Source organism: Mastomys coucha, unplaced genomic scaffold (assembly GCF_008632895.1).
Source record: "Mastomys coucha isolate ucsf_1 unplaced genomic scaffold, UCSF_Mcou_1 pScaffold14, whole genome shotgun sequence".
NCBI classification, from domain to species: Eukaryota; Metazoa; Chordata; class Mammalia; order Rodentia; family Muridae; genus Mastomys; species Mastomys coucha.
In genome coordinates this window covers 104340423-104365344 of record NW_022196896.1, presented here as the reverse complement: position 1 = coordinate 104365344, position 24922 = coordinate 104340423, and the positions used below count along the sequence as shown (strand labels likewise).

At 44.4% G+C, this 24922-nt stretch overlaps 1 protein-coding gene across 2 annotated transcripts in view; it reads right to left on the bottom strand.

Annotated features, from left to right (window-relative positions):
* Positions 1-24922, bottom strand: part of Mogat1 (monoacylglycerol O-acyltransferase 1) — a 31852-nt gene that overhangs the window by 3122 nt on the left and 3808 nt on the right. The window contains exons 2-5 of one of the 2 annotated variants that reach the window (XM_031368884.1): positions 13381-13559; positions 12512-12716; positions 7906-8080; positions 6195-6394 (exon numbers count right to left, since the gene is read on the bottom strand). In XM_031368884.1, the coding sequence (XP_031224744.1) occupies positions 6195-6394; positions 7906-8080; positions 12512-12716; positions 13381-13559 (759 nt within the window). The remainder of the gene's footprint in view (positions 1-6194; positions 6395-7905; positions 8081-12511; positions 12717-13380; positions 13560-24922) is intronic. The other variant, XM_031368885.1, reaches the window with a different exon arrangement.

The window sequence follows — 24922 nt, the reverse complement described above, 5'->3', positions numbered from 1 at the left end:
AGCCTGGTCTACAGAGTGAGTACCGGGACAGCCGGGGCTACAGAGAGAAACCCTGTCTCAAAAAAACCAAAAAAAAAAAAAAAGAAGCCCTTATTAAAGTAGGTTTTTTGAAAAAAAAATCTAAGCCTACAATCCTGTCTCAGAAAGATGGAGGGGAAAACCCCAACTGGAGTGTTCTAAGTTTTCATTGCATCATGGCTGCCGTGCCCCGAGGCTGCGGCTTTCCATCTTGTGCAGCTATCCCAGCGTGGCTGCTTCTCTGTGGCCTCCACGGCAGCCCTGTTCCTCTCCCCATGCTGTGATAAGTTTATCTGGGACAGAGAATGGGGAGAGCAGTGAATGCACAATCACTCCAAGGATCCCTGTCTTGCTTCAAGTCCATGTTACTACTGTGCAACAGGCAAGGATGCTCATTGTTTTTCCTCAGGGAAGTAGAGAATTGATTGTGGTGGTTTGAATATGCTTGGCTCAGGGAGCGGCACTATTTGGAGGTGTGGTCCTGTTGGAGTAGGCGTATTTCTGTGGGTATGGGCTATAAAACTCTCATCCTAGCTGACCAGAAGTCAATATTTGCTAGCAACCTTCAGATGAAGATGGAGAACTCTCAGTTCCTCCTGCACCACGGATGCTGCCATGCTTCCACCTTAATGATAACGGACTGAACCTCTGAACCTGTAAGCCAGCCCCAATTAAATGTTGTCCTTATCAGAGGTGCCTTGGTTGTGATGTCTGTTCACAGCAGTAAAACCCTAAGACATTGATCTTTCAAAATAAACGTATCTTTATTCTGCTTGTCCGTCGGTAGAAAGATTCCATAGAGTTTATAACTCTCCCTGATTATTATTATTTTTTTTTTTTAGACATAGATTCTCTGTGTAGTCCAGCTGGCCTCGAACCACTAAGTAGCCCAAGCTGGTCTCAAACTCCCTCAGCTTCTCGCAAGCACTGGGATTACAAACTTGTACCAACACACCAAGCAAAACTCTCCTAGTCTCATGAAGGAAGCTCCCTCCTTGGAGTGTACCACTGGAGAAAGAACAGGTGGGCCTATGTGGCCAGGTGTGGCTGTGGATAAACTTGGGAGCTGAAAGACCCCTGAATTCAGATTCATTCTCTGACTGAAGTTCAAAGGATGGTCTGAGTGTGCATGGATGCATGTGTGCACTCTGGTGCGTGGCAGCACTAGACACTCACTTGTGAACCATCCTTAAGCAGTCGGCATGTAGTACTGGACGCTGAAGGGCTGTAATTATGCGATGTGGTTTGCCACTTGGGCTCATGGGTTATTTTGAGAAAACAACACTTAAAACATGGTGGAGGGCACTTTTGCAGTGTGAGAGGGGCATCATGGTTTTCCCTTTTCTTCCTGAGACAGGGAACTCAAACTCCCATGTGAAAGATGCTCTCCTTGAGCCAGGAAGGAAGAAGCATTCTTTTCAGAAGATCAGGGAAGTAGCCAGGAGAAATCCTTGCAGAGCGTGCTATAAAAACACTTTCCTGTCTTCATCTCTACATACATTTTAGCTACTTTCCCACAACTGGCTGTCTTTGGTGAACCCAGCATGTAAATGTGTCTCCTACCCACTTCTGTGAGACCTCCTGACATTATTCCTTCCTTTTTATCTCCTGTTTATAAATAAGTTTATAAATAAAACTTATATTGGCATTCCCTTCTTTTCCTTCTATTTCAGAAGCCTCTTAGCCCGTGCTCCCTCCTCTAGTCTATGATGATTTAAGACACAGTGGGCTATTGGGCCCTTATGTGGGTTGGAATCGGTTTCATTAAAATAAAACACATTTCCTTATCCTTTTTTAGAAAGAATGCTAAAAGCACTTGCATCCCCTCAGCTACACACAACCATTCCCGGGTGCTTTGTCTGCGTAAGCATGCATATGTACATTAGAATACATAGGAATTATTATTTTTTTAAAATTTTTTTTGAGATACCTTATAGCCTGGGCAGGCCTTGAACTCATTATGGAGCAAAGAACGACCATGAACTTTGGATCCTCTTGGTTCTAACTTCCAAGTGCTGGGATTAAAGGTATTATCCATCTACTGCCACACACACTTTGCGTAAAGGCGGTATCTGAGGCGTAAACTTCAAGGAAAGTCAGTCTCCTGCTTCCGCATTGTCGCCTGGCACCCCAAACTCAGAGGTGGTCCAGATATGTCCTCGTACTAGTGTGCTAGGAACTCACCAAGATATCGTTTTCTTACAGCTAACAAGAGAAAATTCAGACATTGCTTTCTGACTTTCACCAATGTTCCAACTTCCTAGCCTAACCCTGGCTTGGAATGTTTAGTCATTCATACTAATAGCCTCCAGCATTGTAAGGCATTATAGCTTACTGAATGAGAGAAATATCCCAGGACAAAATCAGGTGAAATCCTCATTCTTAGTCAACATAGACAGGCTATATTAGATTTGCAACTGAATCACTCCTAGGAACTAGCTTGGCAGGTGTTCCCCACTGCTAACCTTTGCTGGCCCAGAAAGACAACATAGTTGAAGAGCTTACCCACCTAGTCTGTAACCACGGAAGAGTTATCTACACCTGGCTTTTAGAAGTCAGGTGACCTTGGTGTGTGGGGGTCACTTGCCTACGTGACTTCAGTCTAGCACTTGGGCCCGGGGGATGCAGCACCAGTTCAGAGGAGATAGCCGAATCCCGTGCCCACCTGGCCAGAATCCCTTGTCCCCCGGAACAGGGACCCCGCTAGAAACCCCAGTCCGTGGCAATCTACCCTGTCTGTTTTCTGCCAGGGATCAAATCTGGGCCTTGTGCTTGCTAGACAAGCATTCCATCAACTAAGTTACCTACCTAGTTTCTTGTTAGGGTTTTTGTTTGTTCACTTATCTGGTCCATCTTGAGAAAGGATCTAGTATGTAGCCCTGACTAGCCTTAAACATGAAACAATCTTGCTGCCTCTGCCTCCTAAATGCTGGGACCGAAGACATGTACCACCATGTCAGACATGCTATTTATGTCTAAAAGCATCTGAAGTAAGACCATGGATGGCTCTAACTCCGTCATGTGAATCATCCCTAACTATTTTCTAAGAGTGGGAAAAGTGTCCTACGAGTTACCATGATCACACCTACAGATTCACATCATTATGCGACATTTTGCACATAATCCACATTCAAACTCTGTCAGGGGCTTCATTAGTCATGCCTGCATTTGCTTTCTCAGCCCACGACAGCTGTGTGTCTCTGAATGTCTCCTCCTCGCTGTCCTTCCACAAACTGATATATTCTTTTTAATTTTTAATTTTTATTTTTTTGTTTCTCTGTATAGCCCTGGCTGTCCTGGAACTCACTCTGTAGACCAGGCTGGCCTCGAACTCAGAAATCCACCTGTCTCTGCCTCCCGAGTGCTGGGATTAAAGGTGTGTGCCCCCACTGCCCGACCCTGATAAGGATTCTTAATGTCAATATCAATCTGTGTACAGCTGGGGACATGTTAGCCATAGGCCATTAAGACATACCATCAAGAACCAATCTCTCTCTCCCTCCTTTTCTTATTTCCTTCTTCCTTTGTTCCCTCCCTCTTCCCTAGCATTTCTTCTTGCACCTCTGGAAACTGAATATGCCTTTCACATGCTGGGTGACTCCTCTACCACCAAGCAAAATAGAGCCTAACTATATAGCTTATGTCCAGGCTGGTCACTCCATAGCCCAGGTCAACTTTGAACTTGTGACCCTCCTGCCTCAGCTGCCTAGTAATTGGGATCCCAGGCCTATGCTTGGTTTGGTTCCCACAAGTCAGGCTCTTTGGAATCCTTGACTCCCCTTCTGTTGTCCTAAGATTAGGACAGCTGGGCCTTTATGAAATGTTCATAGGTTTAGCTTCATTTAAAAATTTCAAATAATACCCAGAGATGCTATGGACTAAGAACCACTGGGAGGAAGCAGAGGGATGAGCCGATGGAATGTCCCCTTATTCAGAGTTTTCAAAAGAAGCGCAGTGCACATTATGAATGATAGTGATGTCTTGACAGCTAGCTCACACTTAGCAAGTGCATTTGACTCTGGCTTTGTCAGGAAAAGGCACAATTTAACTATGTCAGATGGCGAGTGACTCTAATTTAACAAAAAAGATTAACGCGATGGGGTAATAGCTATTAATCCTTTAACTCAACAGAAAGTCCTTGATTTTCAGTATGTGAGCATATGCACTGCACCTAATTAAACTTACTCCTCAAATCATATCTCAAAATTTCCTTTCTATTTCTCCCCCAAATCAACAGCCTTACACAAGGGAGCTGAAATGATGAAATGAGCCAGCTGATCAGAAAACTACAGTTGTACTCTGAAATGTACCTGTGTTCCCCGCAGTAACTAACAGGCTGCTATATCCCATCTGAGTTAAGTATGCCAGCTAAAAATAGCACTATGTGACTACATCTGAACGGAAAAGCTCATATAACCTGACGGCAGAAAATGCTATGTGTGTTCACGTGCACTGTGTAATGTAGCAGGAGCGGGTTCCCGTGGAAGCAGAAACATTAGCAGTCAAGAACACCTGGCTACATAGCTAAGTTCCAGGCTAGCCTGGGCTACATGAGACTGTTATGAAAGAGAAGGGGGAGGAGGAGAGGAAGAAGAGAAGAAATGAAGGAAATCCTAGTGAAACAGATCTAAAAAATAAGTTGGGCTGGAGAGATGGCTCAGCAGTTAAGAGCACTGGCTGCTCTTCCAGAGGTCCTGTGTTCAATTCCCAGCAACCGCATGATGGCTCCCAGCCATCTATAATGGGATCTGATGCCCACTTCTGATGTGTCTGAAGACAGCAGCATGTGTATTCATATACATAAAACAAATAAATCTTTAAAAAAAAGAGTCAAAAATTTTTTTTAAAAAAAAAGTCACTATGTTCAGATTTTAGTTATTAGGTTATTTCTATCTCATATAAAGTGCAAAGCAGTGGTTAGTTCTGCATGTTTCGGCCCTTTCTCATTTTCAACTTCCCAGTCTCTTCCAAGTCTCAGAAAGAGATTATTCTGTTCCTGTCTCGTAGTTTTGGTTTTCTTTTTGAGGCAGAGCCTATGTGTCACTCAGGCTAGCCTTGATCCTGGGTTCCTCCTGCCTCCATATCCTCCAGAGGTAAAACAACAGTAGGTAGGCATGTCCAGGCTGGGTGCTGCTCCTGCCCTTTTCCACTCCTCTCTATCTCTAGTCAATCAGACACACACCTTTTGTACATAAAACCATTCTATACCAGAACATATATAAGCATAATCAATGACACAAAGCATGCTTTCAGTAAGGGACTGACACCAGGGGTGTGTGTGGCTGTGAAGATGTCCAGAGCCATCTAGGAAAGGATAAAGGCAAATAATAAGTAAGTTTTCTGGAGATGGCCACCAAGAAGTCCTTAAGCAACAGAGAAAAGAAACCAGCATTAATTAGCACAAAACAGTAAGAGAGAGTTACGGAGAAAGGGAACCAGCGCTTATTAGCAGAGAACAGTAAGAGAGAGTTAAGTTTCCAGAGGCCAACAGCTTCTGCCTCCCAGAACAGTAAGGGAGAGTTACAAGGCCAGAGATCATCAGCCTTTTGCTCTCTAACTCTGTGTCCCACCTCAGCACTTGTGATGCTGGGACGGTCCCCAACAAAGACATATATAGAAACGTCCACGTATTCAGCCTCTGTTATTGTCTACCCACTGTGCTACAGGCAAGTGCAGAGAAACAGGACCACTAAGGAGCACTAGAAACTTCATGTCTCCACTTGGATTCTAGTCCAACAGTGGATTTTTGCAAAGTAATCAGCTGCCATTCAAAACTGGAATAGGGATAGTTCAGTAGATCTGCATGCTACAGTTCAAGTCCAGTTAAGGTCTAAGACAGGGGTTCTCAACCTATGTGGCTTGATCCTTTGGGGACTGAATGACCCTTTCTTTCGCAGGGGTTGCCTAAGACCATCAGAAAACACAGATAGTTATATCACAGTTCATAACTGTAACAAAATTATAGTTACAAAGTAGCAACAAAAATAATTTTATGATTGGGGGGTCACCACAACACAAGGAACTGTATTAAAAGGTCACAGCATTAGAAAGGTTGAGACCCACTCACTGGTCTAGGACATTAGGAAGTCCAAATACCTCTTTTGAATTATTAGCACCTAGCCAGTAACAGTAAACACTGCATGAAGTAAGTTCTCCTGTGTATTTTGTGTACATACCAACAGTGCAGATCAGTTTCCGATAGGGTATTAGGCCAAAGTTGTACTGGAAAATTCCTCTGGCATAGATCAGTGGCAAGGCTACTCCCGTTACATTGCGGAATGTGTCTTGTAGAGTTCGAAGCCAGGAGCCTTTGGGGTTGTTAATTTGCTTATATATATCATTTTCACCAAAAGAAAACACTGGAACCAAACTGGCACTGCAAGGAACAGAGGGGAGGAGTACAGCTTTACAAGGAAATGCAACCTGTTTGTGCATAGCAAAATGTATGCACACATGTATCTGCAGGTGCACACGCTATGCAGGCTATAGAAGCTAAAAGAAGGTGTCCCTCCCTCAGAGCTGGAGTTACGTGTATTTGCCGGATGCCTGGCTTGCTATGGGGGTGCTGGGATCTAGACCCCAGCCTTCAGAATGGCACAGTTTCATTGTTGAGCCCTGAATCCCATCTCTCCCCCAGCCCCAGCCTCAAGGATATGAATTTAAATAATTTACGTTCATCCAGAGTTTTCAAGAAAGCCTCTCGCTGGGCGGTGGTGGCGCACTCCTTTAGTCCCAGCACTTGGGAGGCAGAGGCAGGTGGATTTCTGAGTTTGAGGCCAGCCTGGTCTCCAGAGTGAATTATGAATTCCAGGACAGCTAGGGCTATACAGAGAAACCCTGTCTCAAAAAAACAAAAACAAACAAACAAACAAAAACAAAAACAAAAAAACAACCCCCAAAACCAAAAACCAAAAACCAAAAAAAAAAAAAAAAACCTCCCAAACTGTAAATATGCCAGGGACATTGACTCTTCACTGGCCTCTGGGCACGTCTGCACAGGTGTTTTTACAGAGGTTTTGAATGAACAGGGGAAGATGATCCCTGAGCAGGAGTTGTAAACATCTCACGGGCTGGGGTCCTGGACTGAATAACTCGAGGAGGGAAGGAGAAAGCAAGCCAAGTCCCACCGTTCCTGGCTCTCTGCTTGTAGACTGTTGAGTGCAACACGATTAGTGGCTTCCTGCTCCCCAAACGCCTTCCCCAGGAAGATGGGCTATATCCCCTGAGACAGGGAGCCCAAATAAACTCTTCCTCCCTCAAACTGCTTTAACTGGGCGTTTTTCAGGAACAGGATAAGTAACTGATACTGTGCCCAGCCCTTCCAATGCTGCATCCTATTCCACTTGGAAACACTGAAGCTGCACGAAGCTGCATGGACTTCAAAACGCTTTAAGCTGTCCTTGCAATCCCTAGGAAGCACTTCAGCAAGCTAGCCATGGCCAGAATTTTATTCTATAGAAAGCCAAGTTGAGGGTAAGCTAACTTTCCCCCAACTGGCTTCCGTCCATTTTGTTGAGCATGTAAAATTCGGTGTCCACGGTTGTTTCTTTAAATTGCCATATGCTGGGACATCAAGCTGCCTTGGTAGAAAGCTCATAGTCCATTCCCATTGACTTGGGGAATGTTCTTTAAGGGCTAGAAAAGCTATTGCCATTCTTTGTGCTCATGTAATCTCTTATCCTTTTAAAACATGCTCGCCCTAAACGAACAGCCACTTAACTTGGCCAGGCAGGGTGGCTTGCACCTATAATCCTAGGACTTGGCAGGCTTAGCAGGGGAATCACAGGTTTGAGGCCAGCCTAGACTACATAGTGAGTTCCAGGCCAGCCTGGACTATATATTAAGGCCCTATCTCTAACATAACAGGGAAAAAAAAAAGCCACTTACCCATGGGTCAAGGCAATCTTAACGAATCCTTTGCGCTGGAGGATGCACAGGGTAAATCTTCCTGGGTGGGCCTCCAATGCCTCCTTGGCACCCCCGAGGACAATGACTGAAATGTTCCCACCTCCTTCCTTGCTCAACACATGAGACACACTCTCCTTAGTCACTGAAACTGGCCCTTAATGAGTCAAACAGAACGTATAGATAGCCATTCCTTTTGAAGAATTTTTAAAAATATTTATTTAATATATATGAGTACACTGCAGCTGTCTTCAGACACACCAGAAGAGGGCATCAGATCCCATTACAGATGGTTGGGAGCCACCATGTGGTTGCTGGGAATTGAACTCAGGAACTCTGGAAGAGCAGTCAGTCAGTGCTCCTAACCCCTAAGCCATCTTACTAGCCCTGAAGAATAATTTTTAAAAATAATGTTTTATGGCAACAGTGATGGTTTTATTGTGATTCCTACTATTAGAGAAATAAAAGATTTTGAATGATAATCTGTCTTGGTCTCTCTCTCTCTCTTTTTCTTGCTCTCTCTTCTTTCTCTTTCTCTACATGGTCACACCACGTAGGATCACTGTCCCTCAACTTACTAACCTAAGCTTGCACCAAGCTCATGGCAATCATCCTAGCTAAGCCTCTAATATGTTGGGGTTACAGGTCACACCTGGCTTTGAATGGCCTACTCCCTTGAAAGAAAAGACAAATGCCAATGGATGAGAGAATCAGACCCTTCCGGATGGCTTCGAACTTTACCTGAGTTCAAGACATGTCATTTAGTTCTGAGTAACCTGCGTGAGAGGAAAAAAAAAAGGCATTGCTTCTCTTACAAAGACAGTCCCTGGATCTTGACACATAACCCTTGTGGCTCTCTCCTGGCCACTTCTCATGCCCTGCTAGGTTTTATTGCCACCCCTTCCTGTAAGCTGCTATTTCTGAGAGTCCCTTCTGTTGTCCTCTAAGCTCATCTCTCCATGAACTCAACTTCCACTTATGTGGGTTGTATTAACCCCATCTCCTGGAATATATTCTTCAGCTTCCCAGGCCACATCACCAACGGCCAAATGGAAATCTCCGTGTTCACAGCTCCAAGACACTTCAAGCTCGTTATCTCCAAATCCAGTGCATCAAATTATTCCTCAGAACAAGCCCTGTTCCAACATTAACAACCAAGGCAAAGAATCCCGTCACCTACCCGGTTATCCAGTTCAAAATATCAGTCTGTCGTGTAAGCTCCCTTCAGCTGGCTATCAGTTGACTGCTGACTCATTTCATTCCAAAGCACTTATTAGACACCTGCTCCTAATATCAGCTGGGTATTATTATTGTTATTGTCAGTATCTGACAAGCCAACGGTGAAGTCTTGTTCCTACATCAAGAATTGTCCTCTGAATTCTATCACCAGAACACTGTGCCAGTGCAATACACATCAGGTCTCTCTGGTCACTGCCATATGCCAGTTCCAGAGTTCTAGCACTCAGATTCCACCCATCTAATCCATATAACTCTATGCTGCTAGATGAACAATGTTTCTACCACAAAGCAAGTGAGCAAGCAAATAGCGCTTTTGTTCAAAGCCCCTCCCAAGTTCCCTGTGGCTTTACCCACAGAGGAAAAGCTAAGATCCTCTGCACGGTGCCAGAGGCTGCAGTAACTAGATCTCTGGTACCTACAGAGGCTGCAGTAACTAGATCCCTGGTACCTACAGAGGTTGCAGTAACTTGATCTCTGGTACCTACAGAGGCTGCAGTAACTAGATCCCTGGTACCTACAGAGGCTGCAGTAACTAGATCCCTGGTACCTATGCCAGCGTTAAGAGGCAGACAGATAGCACATAAGCCTTGAAGCTCACACTGTTCCGGCTGACATCTAGTGGTTGCAGACCCTCCAAAATGGGCCAAGAGGACTGGGCTGTAGTTAGGATTTAAACTTCCTGTGTGGGAGGAAGGTCACGGGAGGGAGCTTTGCCCCACAGATTGTCCTCAGAAGCCAGCGCTGGGGAATAATGCTGATAATGTAAAGACACTAACGGCGTATGTCGTCACTGAATACAAATTTGGACATTCTTATTTAGCATTTAAGACATGAAGGGGGCTGGTGAGATGGCTCAGCAGTTAAGAGAACTGACTGCTCTTCCGAAGGTCCTGAGTTCAAATCCCAGCAACCACATGGTGGCTCACAACCATCCGTAATGAGATCTGACACCCTCTCCTGGTGCGTCTGAAGACAGCTACAGTGTACTTACATATAACAATAAATGAACCTTTAAAAAAAAAAAAAGACAAGAAGGCTACAGCAATATCATATTATAAACCAATAATGGCTAGTGTGGTGGTGCACACCTAGGCAGGGGGGATCGCTGTGAGTTCGAGTGCTAGGGCTACAGAGAAACCCAATCTCAAAAGAGCCAATAAATAAATAAGCCAACGATGGCAACACAGCATCTCCGTATCAACTCGAGTAAGCAGGAACGGCTGTGATCACTATATTACGAAAGACTCTGAGACTGACTGTGACTGACGTGGCCATGGAGAGGGGTGTATCTTGCTATCTCTGCTGCACCTGTTCTCAACTACTCAAATTTTTCTAGCGATCATACTTTGGTTCAGCAAAAAGTATATTTAAAATCTATTTCTGTGACTTTTTTTGGAAACTAAATGTTTATCATTTTCCCCCTTTTATAAGACTCTAACCCAATGTCTACAAGATGAGGAGAAAGGGAACTGTTTCCTTCGGTAGTTGGAGGTGTTAGCGCGCCCTCGTGAGGCCAGATGGTAAATCACTCGGTAGTTCGAGGGGTTAGGGCGCCCTCTGGTGTGCCCTGCAGCCCTCACTGGATTGAGTTCGGTGTTGTAGGCTACAAACTGGCAGACTCTAGCCAGCTTTGGATTGTAATGATTTCCAAACAGATACATAACAACAGAGTGACTACATAGGAAACCATGTCAAACTGGAAGGTAATAGAAAATCTGTCCCTAACTCTGTCACTAATTGATACTAAAATTATAAATTTTTTTATACCCAGGGGCTGCAAAGGTAATTATAACCACCGTACATAACTTTGACAAGTACAAAATATTTCATAAACTTTGTAAGCTACTGAGGCAGGTGGTCAAAAAGCCCACCAAGTGGGAAAACCAAACTGAATCTCGTAAGTTGAAATGAAGGCTACTGGCATGAGCGTAGCCATGCGTACACAGGCGTCTCTGAAGCACTTCAGGATGATTCTGTTCTAGGAATTAGTAATTAAAGAGTATGGCATTGCTCTACAGGCACAGTGGCACGCACCTACAATTTCAAAATTTGAGAGGCAGAAGCAGTACCAACAGGGAGTCAGGGTTGGAAGGCCAGTCTGGCTTATAGAGTGAAGTTCTGCACAACCCTGGATATCCTGGAACTCGCTTTGTAGACCAGGCTGGTGAAGGGTTACCTTTCATCTCCTCCCATTCCTTTCCATGCCCTCCCCTCCCCCTCCTTTTCTTTCCTTATAGATTAGGGGTAGCTTCGTTCATGCTAGACAAACACTGTACCACTGACAACATTCCGCAACCCTAGGAGTTACACACAACCTAGGATGACAAAGCCAGCAAGCACACTGAGTAGTTTATGTTACTGTTGCTACTGCAAGACACAATGGAGGACATTTTCCAGGTCCAGCATTCATAAAAGTATGCACACCTCTGCAGAGTGCAATTTATCATTTATTTGATCTGTGACTGTTTCCACATTTGAACACGCTAAATCCATTCACCAAGTTCTTTTTCCAGTGGATTGGTGTTTACTGAAACATCCCTATGTTGCTGTCACAAAACTAAGTACTTAGAATGAGCAGAGGAACAGACAGCATGGCCCCAAGGTCTACGCACTATGAGTCCAGGAGTGTGTATGAGGAAAATCCACAGAGCATAGGAAGTGTAAAATCAAGTAGCTGCCAGAGGTGCTGCTGCCTGCCACTCCAGAGCACTGTAGAAGCAGTGGCTGTGTCACCGAGTCCTGAAAGGACAGTGGCTACATCACCAAGCCCTTAGAGACAGTGTGGCTGCATCAACCAAGCCCTGTAGGGACAGTGTGGCTACATCACCAAGTCCTATAGAGACAGTGTGGCTGCATCAACCAAGCCCTGTAGGGACAGTGTGTCTGCAATACCAAGCCCTGAAAGGGACAGTGTGGATGTATCACCAAGCCCTGTAGGGACAGTGTGGCTGCAATACCAAGCCCTGAAAGGGACAGTGTGGATGTATATCACTAAGTCCTGTAGGGACAGTGTGGCTTCATCACTAAGCCCTGTAGGGACAGTGTGGCTTCATCACTGAGCCCTATAGAGACAGTGTGGCTGGATCAACCAAGCCCTGTAGAGACAGTGTGGCTTCATCACTGAGCCCTGTAGGGGCAGTGTGGATGTATCACCAAGACCTATAGACACAGTGTGGCTGCATCAACCAAGCCCTGTAGGGACAGTGTGACTGCATCACTGAGCCCTGTAGGGACAGTGTGGATGTATCACCAAGACCTATAGAGACAGTGTGGCTGCATCAACCAAGCCCTGTAGGGACAGTGTGGTTGCATCACTGAGCCCTGTAGGGACAGTGGCTGTGTCACTTACCGTTACTCATCAGATATTCTCGCACCAATGGGAAGCAGAACCAGAGTTTGGCCACGTGGAAATATGATGTAAAGCCAGGAAATAGCTTCTTGAAGTCTGAATAATTTGTACAAAAATTTACAAAGCCTCCAGCCACGAGTATTCCATGAGGGTGAAACCCAAATATATAATTGTGACCTGGATCCAGATCCTGGGTTTTGACGAGCTACAGCATGTTCACATGGAGAGAAGAAAATGCTGTGACCGGATCAGTGAGAAATGGAAGGCTTCCCTCCTCTGAACTTCAGTGGGGAATGAGGAACACGATTCATCTTACTTCCCTGGGTTAGAGATGCTTTTGTCAAACACCTAAACAATCCACTGAGCCCAGGTCCCTCTGTACATAGTCTTTCAGACTTTGTCAACTTGGCTTAAGGTTCATTTATTAACTTGGGCCAAACTGCAAGCTTTCTCTGTAATGATTTGAATGTGTCCATCAACCACCCACAAAACCACACTGGACACATAAACTCTAGAGCAACAGTGTAGGGAGTGAGGAGAGGTGGAGTGAGGGGAGCCTGACATCCTTGCTGCTGGTGTGGGTGGCCTTTCTAAAGGATAAGTTGGTCCTCCTCTTACTCTCTTGCTTTCTATATCTGCCATGAGGTCACTGGACAAATGACACTGGTTGACTATTAGAACTTTTTTTTTACTAGATGCCCACCCCCCACCCCAGATTTCAGAACTGTAAGAAATAAATTTTCTCTTTATAGATCTGAAGCTCTGGTATCATTATAAGAGGGCAGAAAGGAAGAAGGTGGGGATACACTGATGGAAACACACTCCCACTGTCCTCCCGACTCAATCCTTTAGAAGACAGTTCTACTTACATGTATTGGAAAGTAGTCCTTAAAATACCTCCAAACAGTCCAGCTTTGGATCCAGTTACATCTCCTGCCTCCTTGCTCTGGGGTTCGCCAGTCGTAGCAAAACCAGGCCAGATACGGGAGGTAAAGGAACCAATAGTTGTATAGGACCAGCATCACCATGATCCCAATGGATACCTCCACTGTAAGAAAGGGAAGAGCCAGATGGAATTAGCCCATTCATATCTGCTCCCTGTACTTCACAGCCACTGGCTATGGAAAGTAGAAGATTCGCTACTGTAGGAAAATACTTTGATTATACAGCCATTGTATTTGTGTACCCAGGAAGAGGGTGTGTGCTAGGCACAGCCTCCATCTTCAAGAACTCTATTGTAGGAAACTGAAACAGCAGTGTATAAGTTATTTTTCCATCACTGTGACATAACATCATGACCAAGACAACTTATAAAAGAAAGTGTTTAATATGGGGCTTATCATTTCAGAGGGCTAAAGGCCATGATTCGGGAGAAAAGGCATGAAGTCAGGGACAGCTGAGAGTTCACACCTATAAGCAGGAGGCAAAGAAGTCATACTGGGAATAGCACTTGACTTTTAGAGTCTCAGAAGCTGCTAGCAGTGATGTACCTCCTCCAAAGGGCACTTCCCCTAATCCTTCCCAAACAGTCTCATCAACCAAGGACAAGTATTTAAACAAATGAGCTTCTGGGGGCCATTCTCATTCAAACCACCACATTTAAAAAAACATATTCTTGGCCGGGCAGTGGTGGCGCATTCCTTTAATCCCAGCACTTGGGAGGCAGAGGCAGGCAGAGCTCTGTGAGTTTGAGGTCAGCACGATCTACATAGCAAGTTCTATGCCAGCCAGAGATACATAGTAAGGCCCTGTCTCAGAAAACAAAAGTATACCTTAAACATAATGGATTCTTGTAAAGTCATTTTTTTGGTCAGTATTTAGTTCAAGTTTTCTCCTTTTTCCTCTCCCTACCTGTTATTTGAAGCAATAACGTTAAGTATATAAAAAATTAGGATGACTCTCATAAACCTAACAAGAAGTCATAAACCCTAGAACCTGCATTAACTACATTGTGCATTTTGTTATAGCTACAAGCCTGTGGGGGCCAGGGAGTGGAGTGTGGTGGTTTGAATAGGTTTGGCCCCCAGAAACTCGTGTGTTTGAATGCTTGGACATGGAGAGTGGTACTATTAGGAGGTGTGGCCTTGTTGGAGGAATCGTGCCTCTATGGAGACAGGTTTTGAGGTCCCCTAGTACCCCAAGTCCTTTGAGGTCCCTTAGTACCCCAAGTCCTGCCCAGTGTGGAACAGTCACCTTCTGGCTGCCTTCCAATCAAGATGCAGAACTCTCAGCTCCTTCTCCAGCGCCATGTCTGCCTGTGTGCTGCCATCCTTCCCACTATGATGATAATGGGCTAAAGTTCTGAAGCACTAAGCCAGCCTCAATTAAATGTTTGCCTTTATAAGAATAGCCTTGGGCTGGTGAGATGGCTCAGTGGGTAAGAACATCGACTGCTCTTCCAAAGGTCCTGAGTTCAAATCCCAGCCACCACATGGTGGTTCACAACCACCCGTAATGAGATCTGATGCCCTCTTCTGGGGTGTCTGAAGACAGCTACAGTGTATTTATTTATAGTAATAAATAAAAATCTTTGGGCTAGAGCGAGTAGGGACGGCAAGAGTGGGCCTACCAGAATGAGCAGGGTTGACCGGAGCCAGCAGAGGTCCTATAAGTCAATTCCCAACAACCAGATGAAGGCTCACAACTATCTGTACAGCTACAGTGTGTACTCATATGTATAAAATAAATAAATAAATCTTTTTAAAAAGTAAGAATAGCCTTGGTAATGGTGTCTCTTCACAGCAATAAAACCCTAACTTACACAGTGCAGCATTCTTAGAGGAGGTGTGTCACTAGGGGATAGGTAGGCTTTGAGGTCATAGATGCTCAAGTCACACAGTGTGGCAGTCTCTTCCTGTGCCTGCCCATCCTAAAAGTCACAGCTCCTTCTCCAGCACCAAGTCTGCCTGCCTGATATGCTTCCCATCACGATGATAATGGACTACACATCTGAAACTGTAAGCGAGCCCTAATTAAATGTTTTCCTTTATAAGAGTTGTCGTGGTCATGGTGTCTGTTCACAGCAATAGAAACCCCTGACTAAGATAGCAATTGTCAGTGGTGACGGTACTGAAGATGTGTGCAATTATGCAAAGCAGATGGGCAGCTAGTTTTAGCCAGACCACCTGAAGAGCGACTTCTGACGCCTAAGCACCTAGATTTCAAAGACAAAACAAGATTAGGGCAGAATAGAGATGCACCCAGGTCACCCTGTACAGTGCTCAAGGAAACAAGAACAATTACAGTGGTTTGTGATTCTTCCCAAAGAGGGGTAAACAAATACCTCTTCACCCAAAGTAGGGCATCATCCACACACTAAGGGAAAATCCCACTCAAGTCCGGCTTGGTGGACCAGTGAATTTACTGGAGTTACAGCAACCTGGGTGAGGGAGGGGTTACTCACAGAGGCGTGGCCGGAGAAAGAGTTATATAACAAAGGACTTACAAGAAGCAATAATTATTAGTTATCAGTTAGCTACCACTGAGTGCTTGCGATTTAAAAAAAAAAAAAACATCCGTTTCATGTAGTTTAATTAAATACATTGTATTTTTAAAAACAACCAAGAAGGAAAAATATATGCCAAAATTATAATGATGGTGTTTGGAATTTTCCTATTCTCTTCCACAATTTTGAATCCAGAGCCTTGTTCACGCTGGGCAAGCATTTTACCCCTGCACTACATTCCTAGCTCCAGAAAATCCTTACACAGTTTGTCTACATTTCTCACAATTAGAATGGATTTTCTTCCAATTATAAAATTATTTGTTGGTGGTATTTGTGATGGTGTTTGTGGTGTTTGTGATGGTGTTTGTGGTGTTTGTGGTGGTGTTTGTGGTATTTGTGATGGTGTTTGTGGTGGTGGTGGTGAGTGTGTTGCTGGGAATCAAGTCCAGGGCCTCCTGTATACTAAACAAGCACTCTATCTTTGATCTATATTCCCAGCTCTCAAAAAGTTGTTTTTTAAAGAAGCTAAATGATGCTATCAAAGGAAGAAAAGATGACCTAAATTAACCTCTGCAGAACAAAACCACTAACCGAAGAATGGTCACACCTTTAAAACGCTTCAGTAAATTTCCACACACTCATCTGCATTAATGATCAATGTCTTATGAAGTGGAAACTTAGGGGTTCTTTGGAAAGTCAGTTGTGTTTGCTGAGGCAAACACATGACGGAGTGTTTTTTTGAAGTGGACACAGGTGAAAGGCTAAGGTAGACTTGTGAAGGAACATTTGGCTGAAGCAGATACAGGGGAGAGGATGCTCTGCTAGGGACATGTGATGAAAGACTCTTCGCTAATGACATGCATATATTGGCCTGCCTTACATTTCACAGCTGAGCTCCTTTTGTCAGGACTTCATAGAGAGACATGTACCAAAAAACTTATGGTGATGTGCCTCGGCTTCTTACTGCTTTCTTGGACTTGGGCTGATAGGCAAAGTGATGTTAGCTGAGACAGACTCCCATGCTGAAAGAAGACCCTTAGAAGGCACGTGATGTTTGGAGGTTATATAAAAGGGACAGGAAGGACAGTGATATAGGCTGGGCTAGGCTTGCTTGTAGAGGTAGCCGTGCAATGCTTGTTGGTCTCGCATCTTTGATCTTTGCTTCACTGAGAGAGGCATGGCTTTACCCAATGTTCCTATTGGCCCTGGTTGTAACCCTCCTGGTTTGAGACCTGCCTCTGATGGCCACACCTCTCTGCCCATCTCCTGTTATTCACCACGCCTCCAACCTGGTTCCAGTTACATTCAAAAGCTCCACCCCCACAGAGTAACAAGGAAGTTGCCGATTGGACTGTCACACTGACGTATTATGGGGGGAGTGGTTTTTGCCCCAGGTATTATCCCTGTTGGGGGAACAAAGGATTCATCATTAAAGAACCAAGATGGCTGAACAGTAAAGTCTCCTGTCTAATTTTTACCCTTCTACGTGGGTAGGTATTTCTGTGGCCACTCTATCCTATCCCTAACTCTCTCTCTTGCTACTGCTCTTCTTTCTAACTCCATATTTCCAGGTAACCCACTCCTTAACGTTGGTGCTGGTAGCCAACACCTGGTCCCTCCTGCTGACTGGTGCCAAGGCTGAATGAGGCCTAGCTGTCTCTACTAGGTAGTACCATCATTGCTGCTGACCCAATTCTACCAAACTGGACTGCTGATACTTTCGTGAAGTATTTGCAAGTGGACCGAGCTGCCACCGCTAACTTGTAAACGGAACTGCCTATTTCCAGACAACACAGATGGGAGCTGCTCCAAAGAACCTTTCTAAACAAGTACCCCTACCCCATATCCTTTCTTTTCCACTACTGGTGGGTAGTGGGCTACAAGGGAGGTTAAAGTGTTTAAGAGACACCATTAAAAATAGGATTTGAAAAAAATTTAAAATTACAGTCTTAGGGTTTTACTACTGTGAACAGACACTACGACCAAGGGCAACATTTGATTAGGGCAGGCTTCCAGGTTCAGAGATTCAGTCCCCTAGCATCTTGGTGGGAAGCAGGGCAGGAGCTGAGGGTTCTACCTTCTGTTTCCAGAGGTAGCCAGGAAAAGACTGGATTCCAGGCAGCTAGGAGGGGACTCTTTTTTTTATTTTTTATTGATTTAAGTTTTATTGTATCATGATGAGAAAAGATACATGATTTCAATTTGTCTGAATTTGTTAACATTTAAAAACATATTTTAAGTAAATAGAATTGCATCACATTCTCATTTCCCTTTTGTACCCCAACTCCTTCCAGAGACTCCCCTTTAATACCTGCCATACCTTCGTTTTTTTTATTTTGTCATATTCTTTAAAATTTATAAAATATTATAACAATAAAAATGAGTATTATAAAAATTGTTTGATATAAAACAACAATCGATTGAACAGTCTTATGTAGATGCTTGTCTACAGCAATACTGAAAACACATACATTTGTCTCAGTATAAATTTGAAACAACTCCAAACAAATTAACTGTGTATTTTAAAATAATACATCACTTAGGAGGCAGAGGCAGGCGGATTTCTGAGTTCGAGGCCAGCCTGGTCTACAGAGTGAGTACCAGGACAGCCAGGGCTACACAGAGAAACCCTGTCTCAAAAAACAAAATAATAATAATAATAATAATAATAATAATAATAATAATAATAATACATCATTACTAGAATTTTTTTAATGAACATAAGTAGATAAAGTCTTTTTGTTTCTCTGTTTTGTTTTTAGTAGCGCTTAAAATCTTGGCTCTTGGACTGGTGAGATGGCTCAGTGGGGAAGAACATTGACTGCTCTTCGGAAGGTCATGAGTTCAAATCCCAGCAACCACATGGTGGCTCACAACCACCCATAATGAGATCTGATGCCCTCTTCTGGTGTTTCTGAAGACTGTTACAGTGTACTTACATATAATAAATAAATAAATCTTTAAAAATAAGAAAAAAAAATCTTGGCTCTTACTGTGGTACAAGCCCAAAATAAGAACAATTTTTAGACATTGGAGTTCATTGTAATAAGGCTGTACCTCAATGACCCTCACCTCACCAAAGGATTTTACCTCCATCGTAGCTAAGCTGAGAGTTGACAGTTCTGCTGCACCAAGGAATGAATTGTGGGCACGATTTTTGGATGCAGGCTTCCTGCTATGGTCAAAGCTATTTGACTTGAATGATTGTCTTCATTCTCACAGAGGGGACTCTCTTCTGCAGGAGTTAGGAGAAAGCTCTCTCTTCTGCACTGGGCAGAGGTTGAACATAGGACCTCGAAGCCGACCCCCATACTTCCTGCAACAAGGCCACACCTACTCCAACCAGGCCACACCTCCTAGTAGTGCCACTCCAAGGCCAAGCATATTCAAACTACCACAATCCATATTAAGAAATAACTAGATGTTTAAGTTATATGCGTTTTTTTTTTCCTTTCTCACTCCATCTAAGATGTCTTCATTCCTTCCCCCCCCACACACACCATAAAATTGTTTCTGCTTGGTCAAGGTCGCACACGCCTGAAATCCCAGGATAAGAAGCCAAGAGGAGAGGACTGGGAGTCCAAGGCCAGACTTTGCTACAAGAGATCCTGTTTTTAAAATTATACAAAATTTAAAAAGAATTAAAAAAAGAAAACCTGTTTCTATACTTATTTCGACGACTTAACATGAAATAGAGAAAGATAATAGAATTCACAGGCAAGCAAAATCCATTAGCACTTTTGTTCATTTATATCCCTTAAGGCACAGAGATTCAAACCACTAATCAATGTCATCTGTTGAATGAAGGAACGTTAAGTGTAATGTCCTCCTCGTTCTCACGACTCATACTGTAAGGGAACTCTCCCAGAGTTGAAGATGGTGCTGGAAGACAGACCCTACAGTCCACTCCACTCTTCTCCATGTTTGGTTACTCCATACTTTTCAAGTTTTATATAAGGGGAACTCTTTTAATTTGTTTCTTAAATTATTTGCCCTAGTTCTTTGCCTACAGGGCATAGTGTGTGTTTCGGGAATGTTTGCAAATGTGAGGCAGTACCAGCCCAAACACCGTGTTATAGCTTCACGCCAGAAGCCGCGGAGCTTGTCCCTAAGAAAGAAGGTATGTCAGTATTCAGAGATGCCTAAGAGTTTCATGCAAATCATTCCCATCTTAAAGTGTGCCCCTCTCCCCAAAAACTCCTTGCTCCAAGCGGACAAAGACACAAATAAATGTGTACAGATCTATGTGCTCCAGCTGCCCAGGTGAGAATCAGGTATGTGGTTGTCAGGATGCAGAGTCATGACGCTGAATCCATGTGGCTTTTCCAGATTCATATGTTAGTCTGTGACAGCTGCAACTACAGACTATTAGTGAACTAGAACACAGGAACTTTGGATAGAGGAAACATTGCTCACCCAGAGACAAAACTACCTTGGGGAATCTTATTCCCTTTTACTGGCCACTTAGCACTAACCTCTGTATCTGATCCAACGTCTTCCTCACTACTAGGTAAAACTCTGGAAAAGTATTGCTAAGCTTGCAGGACCTCTCACTTCTATTAGTCACAAAGCTGAGAGTCCTGGAAGATAATGTCTGTCACCTGCACGACATCGCTTCTTTTTATGACCAGCAGGGTTCCCTTGTTTTGTTTTTTTTTTAGGAAAAAAAAATTGTAAAGCCGATTCAAAGACAAATAGAAATGACGAGGACCCAGAATATTCTAAACAAGCCTGAGATAAAAGAGAGAAGCACTGAGCTGGGTGTAGTGGCTCACACGTGTAATTCCAGCACGCAGGAATCTGAGGTAGGAAGACTGCTATGAGTTCAAAAAGAATAGCAAACAAAAACCCAAAACAACCCCACCCAACAGTGGATTATGAAAAAACTTATTAGATATGAAATGAAGATACTGTCTGGTCCCAAGAAACCCCCTTTTCCAAAAGTCTGGCATTTAGACAGAAGGAAGCATTCTCTTGGGTGTGACCCTCCTGCAGCTGAGGGCTGATTCTTCAGACCCCGCCTTGCCACAGATAACCACGCCTCTCTGCCCACCTCTTGCTAATTGCCACGCCCCTCTCCAAGTTCCAGTAACGCTCGAAGTCCCGCCCTCAGAGACTAAAGAAGAAGTTGCTGATTGGGCCAAGTTGTTGACGAACTTGGGGGAGGGGTTTTGCTTTACCTATTCTACCTGTTTACTTGTAACAAAGGGAATTCAATGAATGATGGCGGACTGATAACACACCATGTGTTGGTCTAATTTTTATGAACCCTTCCCACATTTCCGGTACCCCAAAATTATTTAGGACCTTAACCCCTATTCCAGAAAACCCTTTCATACGTGTGTGTGTGTGTGTGTGTGTGTGTGTGTGTGTGGCCACTGGCAGCTACACTTGGGGACTTGAGAAAATAGTCCCCACCCCCTAAAAGGTATCATTCTTCTCTCTGGCAAAAGGGAGCTCTGCACACTAAGGTCTAGGCTGGCTTCTAGGCCCCATCAGTCTCTACTCACAAGTACCTGTCACATGCTTCAAAGCCCCTCACCCCAGCTCACAGGTTCTTCCAGTTACCTGTTCCCTTAAATCCCTGAACTCCACACCCCCTGCTCCCCACCCCCACTCTACCCCCAAGCCCCAAGCCCAGCCCCGATCCACCCTTGCTCCTCAGCTCACTCCTTGGCAGTTTGGAATAAACTTTTCCCTTTTCACCCACAGAGAGACAAGTTTTGCTTTTCCACAGTGCCCGCTTCAGTCAGATGCCATCTTTAAAAGACTGATGATTCGGGGCCGAGGGATGGCTTGGCAGGTAAAAACTCTTAAGTTGAAATCCCCAGAACCTAAGAAAAAACCAGATGAAATATCTTCATCTTCCCCCATCCTAGCATGCCACAGCAAGACGGGAGGCAGAGACTGAGAGAATCTCCTCAAAGCTCTCAGGCCAGCTAGCCTGACTCACAGAGCAGCAAAGAGATGCTCTTTAAAGACAGACACCCGAAGACAGAAAGGTAAAGGCTGGCCTCTGGCCTCCGTTTCTGTGCTGTGACATGTGTGGGCCTGCACCCTACACAAACAAGCATGCATGCATATACACTCACACCTCTCTCTCTCTCTCTCTCTCTCTCTCTCTCTCTCTCTCTCTCTCTCTCACACACACACACACACACACACACACACACACACACACACACACAAACTGATAAGAGTGAACCAACATTAAATCCTCTACGCTTCAAAAGACACTGGTAATAAGAATAAGCCATCCAACCAAAAATGGGCAGAGGATTTAAACAGATAATTCAATAAAACTTGCACAGGTAGCAAATGAGCAAGTAAAGATTTGGCACACACCATGCTGACTAGGGCATGAACACACAGTTGAATGCCACTATGTAGCTATTGTAACTACAGATAAAAGAAGCCTGACTATGTCAATTAAAGGATGGGCTGCACATTTTGGTTGTGTCAAGTTGGTTCAAAAATAGCCAGCATAGTGTTCATCTGTGTTTGAGCCAGTAAGCAGCGCTTTTCCATGGCCTCCACATCAGCTCCTGCCTCCAGGTTCCTGATTTATTTGTGTTCCTGTCCTGATTTTCTTCAGAGATAAACAGTAATGTGGAAGTGTGAACCAAATAAACCCTTTCCTCCCTGAATTGCTTAGGTCATAGTGTTTTTATCACAACAATAGTAATCCTAATTAGTATAAATACATGTACACTAATTATCAATTAAAAAGCAGCCCAGTAGTGATAGCACACATCTTTAATCCCAGTATTGGGAAAAACAGAGGCAGGTTGATCTCTTAATTTAAGGCCAATCCAATCTACATAGAGAGTTCCAGGACACTCAGAGCTACACAGAGAAACCCTGTCTATAAACAAACAAACAATAAATAAATGAATAAATAAATAAATAGAAAGTATATTCTCATGGAAAGATTCCCAAGTAAGAACTTGTGGTAGTTTGAATAATCTTGGCCCAGGGAGTGGCATTATTAGGAGATGTGGCCCTGTTGGAGAGGTGTGGCCATGTTTGAGGAAGTGTGTCACTTTGGGGGTGAGCATTGAGATCCTTCTCCTAGCTGCCTGGAAGACAGTCTTCTCCTAGCTACCTTCTGATCAAGATGTAGAACTCTCAGCTCCTCCAGTATTATGCCTCCCTCATGCTTCTCACCTTGATGATAATGGACTGAACCTCGGAACCTGTAAGCCAGCCCCAATTAAAAGTTTGCCTTTATAAGAGTTGCCGTGGTCATGGTGTTTGTTCACAGTAATGAAAACCCTAAATAAGACAAAATTTATTCATGACAGCTATAAGATAAACAAGCAGAAGCACAGGAACACACAAACTACAATTTATTCACTCAAAGGAACATAACTTAGGGTGGTACCACTTGGTGCAGGTGGGATGAAGATAATTCCCGCCCAGCTGAGACCACCTTGGAAGACACCCAGAGGCCCCCAGGTGCCACTAAGATGATGGAGAGATGGAAGAGAAAGAGAAGCCGAATGGTATGTGCACAATGAAGAGAGGGGGAACTGGAGACTCGAGGGTAGTGAGGAACAGCCTGATGTGAGTAGCCTTCGATGCTACCTGAGGCCATGACGTTGTCTTGGCCCGGGCTGCCACTGAGGAACATGTCTGTGTCCGTGGCCCTGCAGCAATGAGAGTCTGTGTTGATATCCATGACCCACGTTACCACCAAAGGCCATGCTGATGTCCCTGGTCTGGACTGCCACCTCCAGCCATGTTGATGAAACAGGGCTGTGCAGAGCTGACCCTGAGGGCATAAGAGCAGGTGAGCCGGCCCTGTCCCTCACCAGCAGTGGCACACAGGACAGTAGAGCTGGTCCTGGTGGAGTGGGCAAGAGAGAGCTGGGGCCATGAGAGCGGGCCCCTTGCTAGCTGCTGCACTTGGGTAAGCTTGCTGAGCTGGCCCTGCCCCTCACCCAGGCAGTGCTGGAGAGCAGCTGTCCCAGGTGGCACGAGCAAAGGAAAGCAGTCAGGGTAACCAACTCAGCTACCATCCAGGCCCAGATCCAGGACACTGAGCTGGCCCACTCCAACATCTACCCCATCTATGAACTTCTGGAGCCCATGAAGGGGCTGAGACTCCAGAATCAAAGCTGCAAGATCTCCACAACATAGGGAAATAACAGGATATCTGAGAGAAGTCCCAGTGAGGATCCAGTATTGATAGTGTAGCTGAAGCCAGAGGCCTCAAACCAGACCAATACCTAACTGCAACGAACATTTGCAAGAAAAGCTGTTTGGACAAAAGAGTGTATGTGTGACATATTGTGACACACTTCAGCTTCCATTGTAATTATTTTTGTTTGTTTGTTTTTCTTTTGGAGGAGAAGTTGCAAGGGCAAAGGGTGGGTATAGAGAGACTGGGAGATGAATGGGATTGAGGGCCATGATGTGAAATGCACAAAGAATCAATAAAAAGTTTTATAAAAAAAAAAAAAGAACATAATTTGGGAACCCAGAGACTGTTGGAATCCAAATACAAGAATGAATCTCGGGCTGGAGAGATGGCTCAGTGGGTAAGAGCACTGACTGCTCTTCCAAAGGTGCTATGCACACTTGTCTACTCCAGTCACATCCAAAATATCGGGGATAAAATCCCGATAAAGGATAGAGGCAATAAGACCCCAAAAGGAGTTTCTGTGCCTCCTGGATTTCAGACTAGTCGCTGGTATCCCCTAATTCAGACGTGTTCCAGATTAGTCTTTCCAATCGTCAACACGGCCTCATAATTAGGCATAAAGGTACCCCAAGAAATGATTCGTAAATGGTTAAGATTGGCCATTGTCTCCTGGCTGACACAATGTTTCCAACTATCCTAGTCTAATACCAAGCTGTCCATAGCTCGCAATTTCTCTGGCAATAGAGGTCGAATACATTCCTTAGGGCAATAGATAGTTTAATGTTTTACGTACTAGAGAGTAATCGAAGGGCTTCCACTC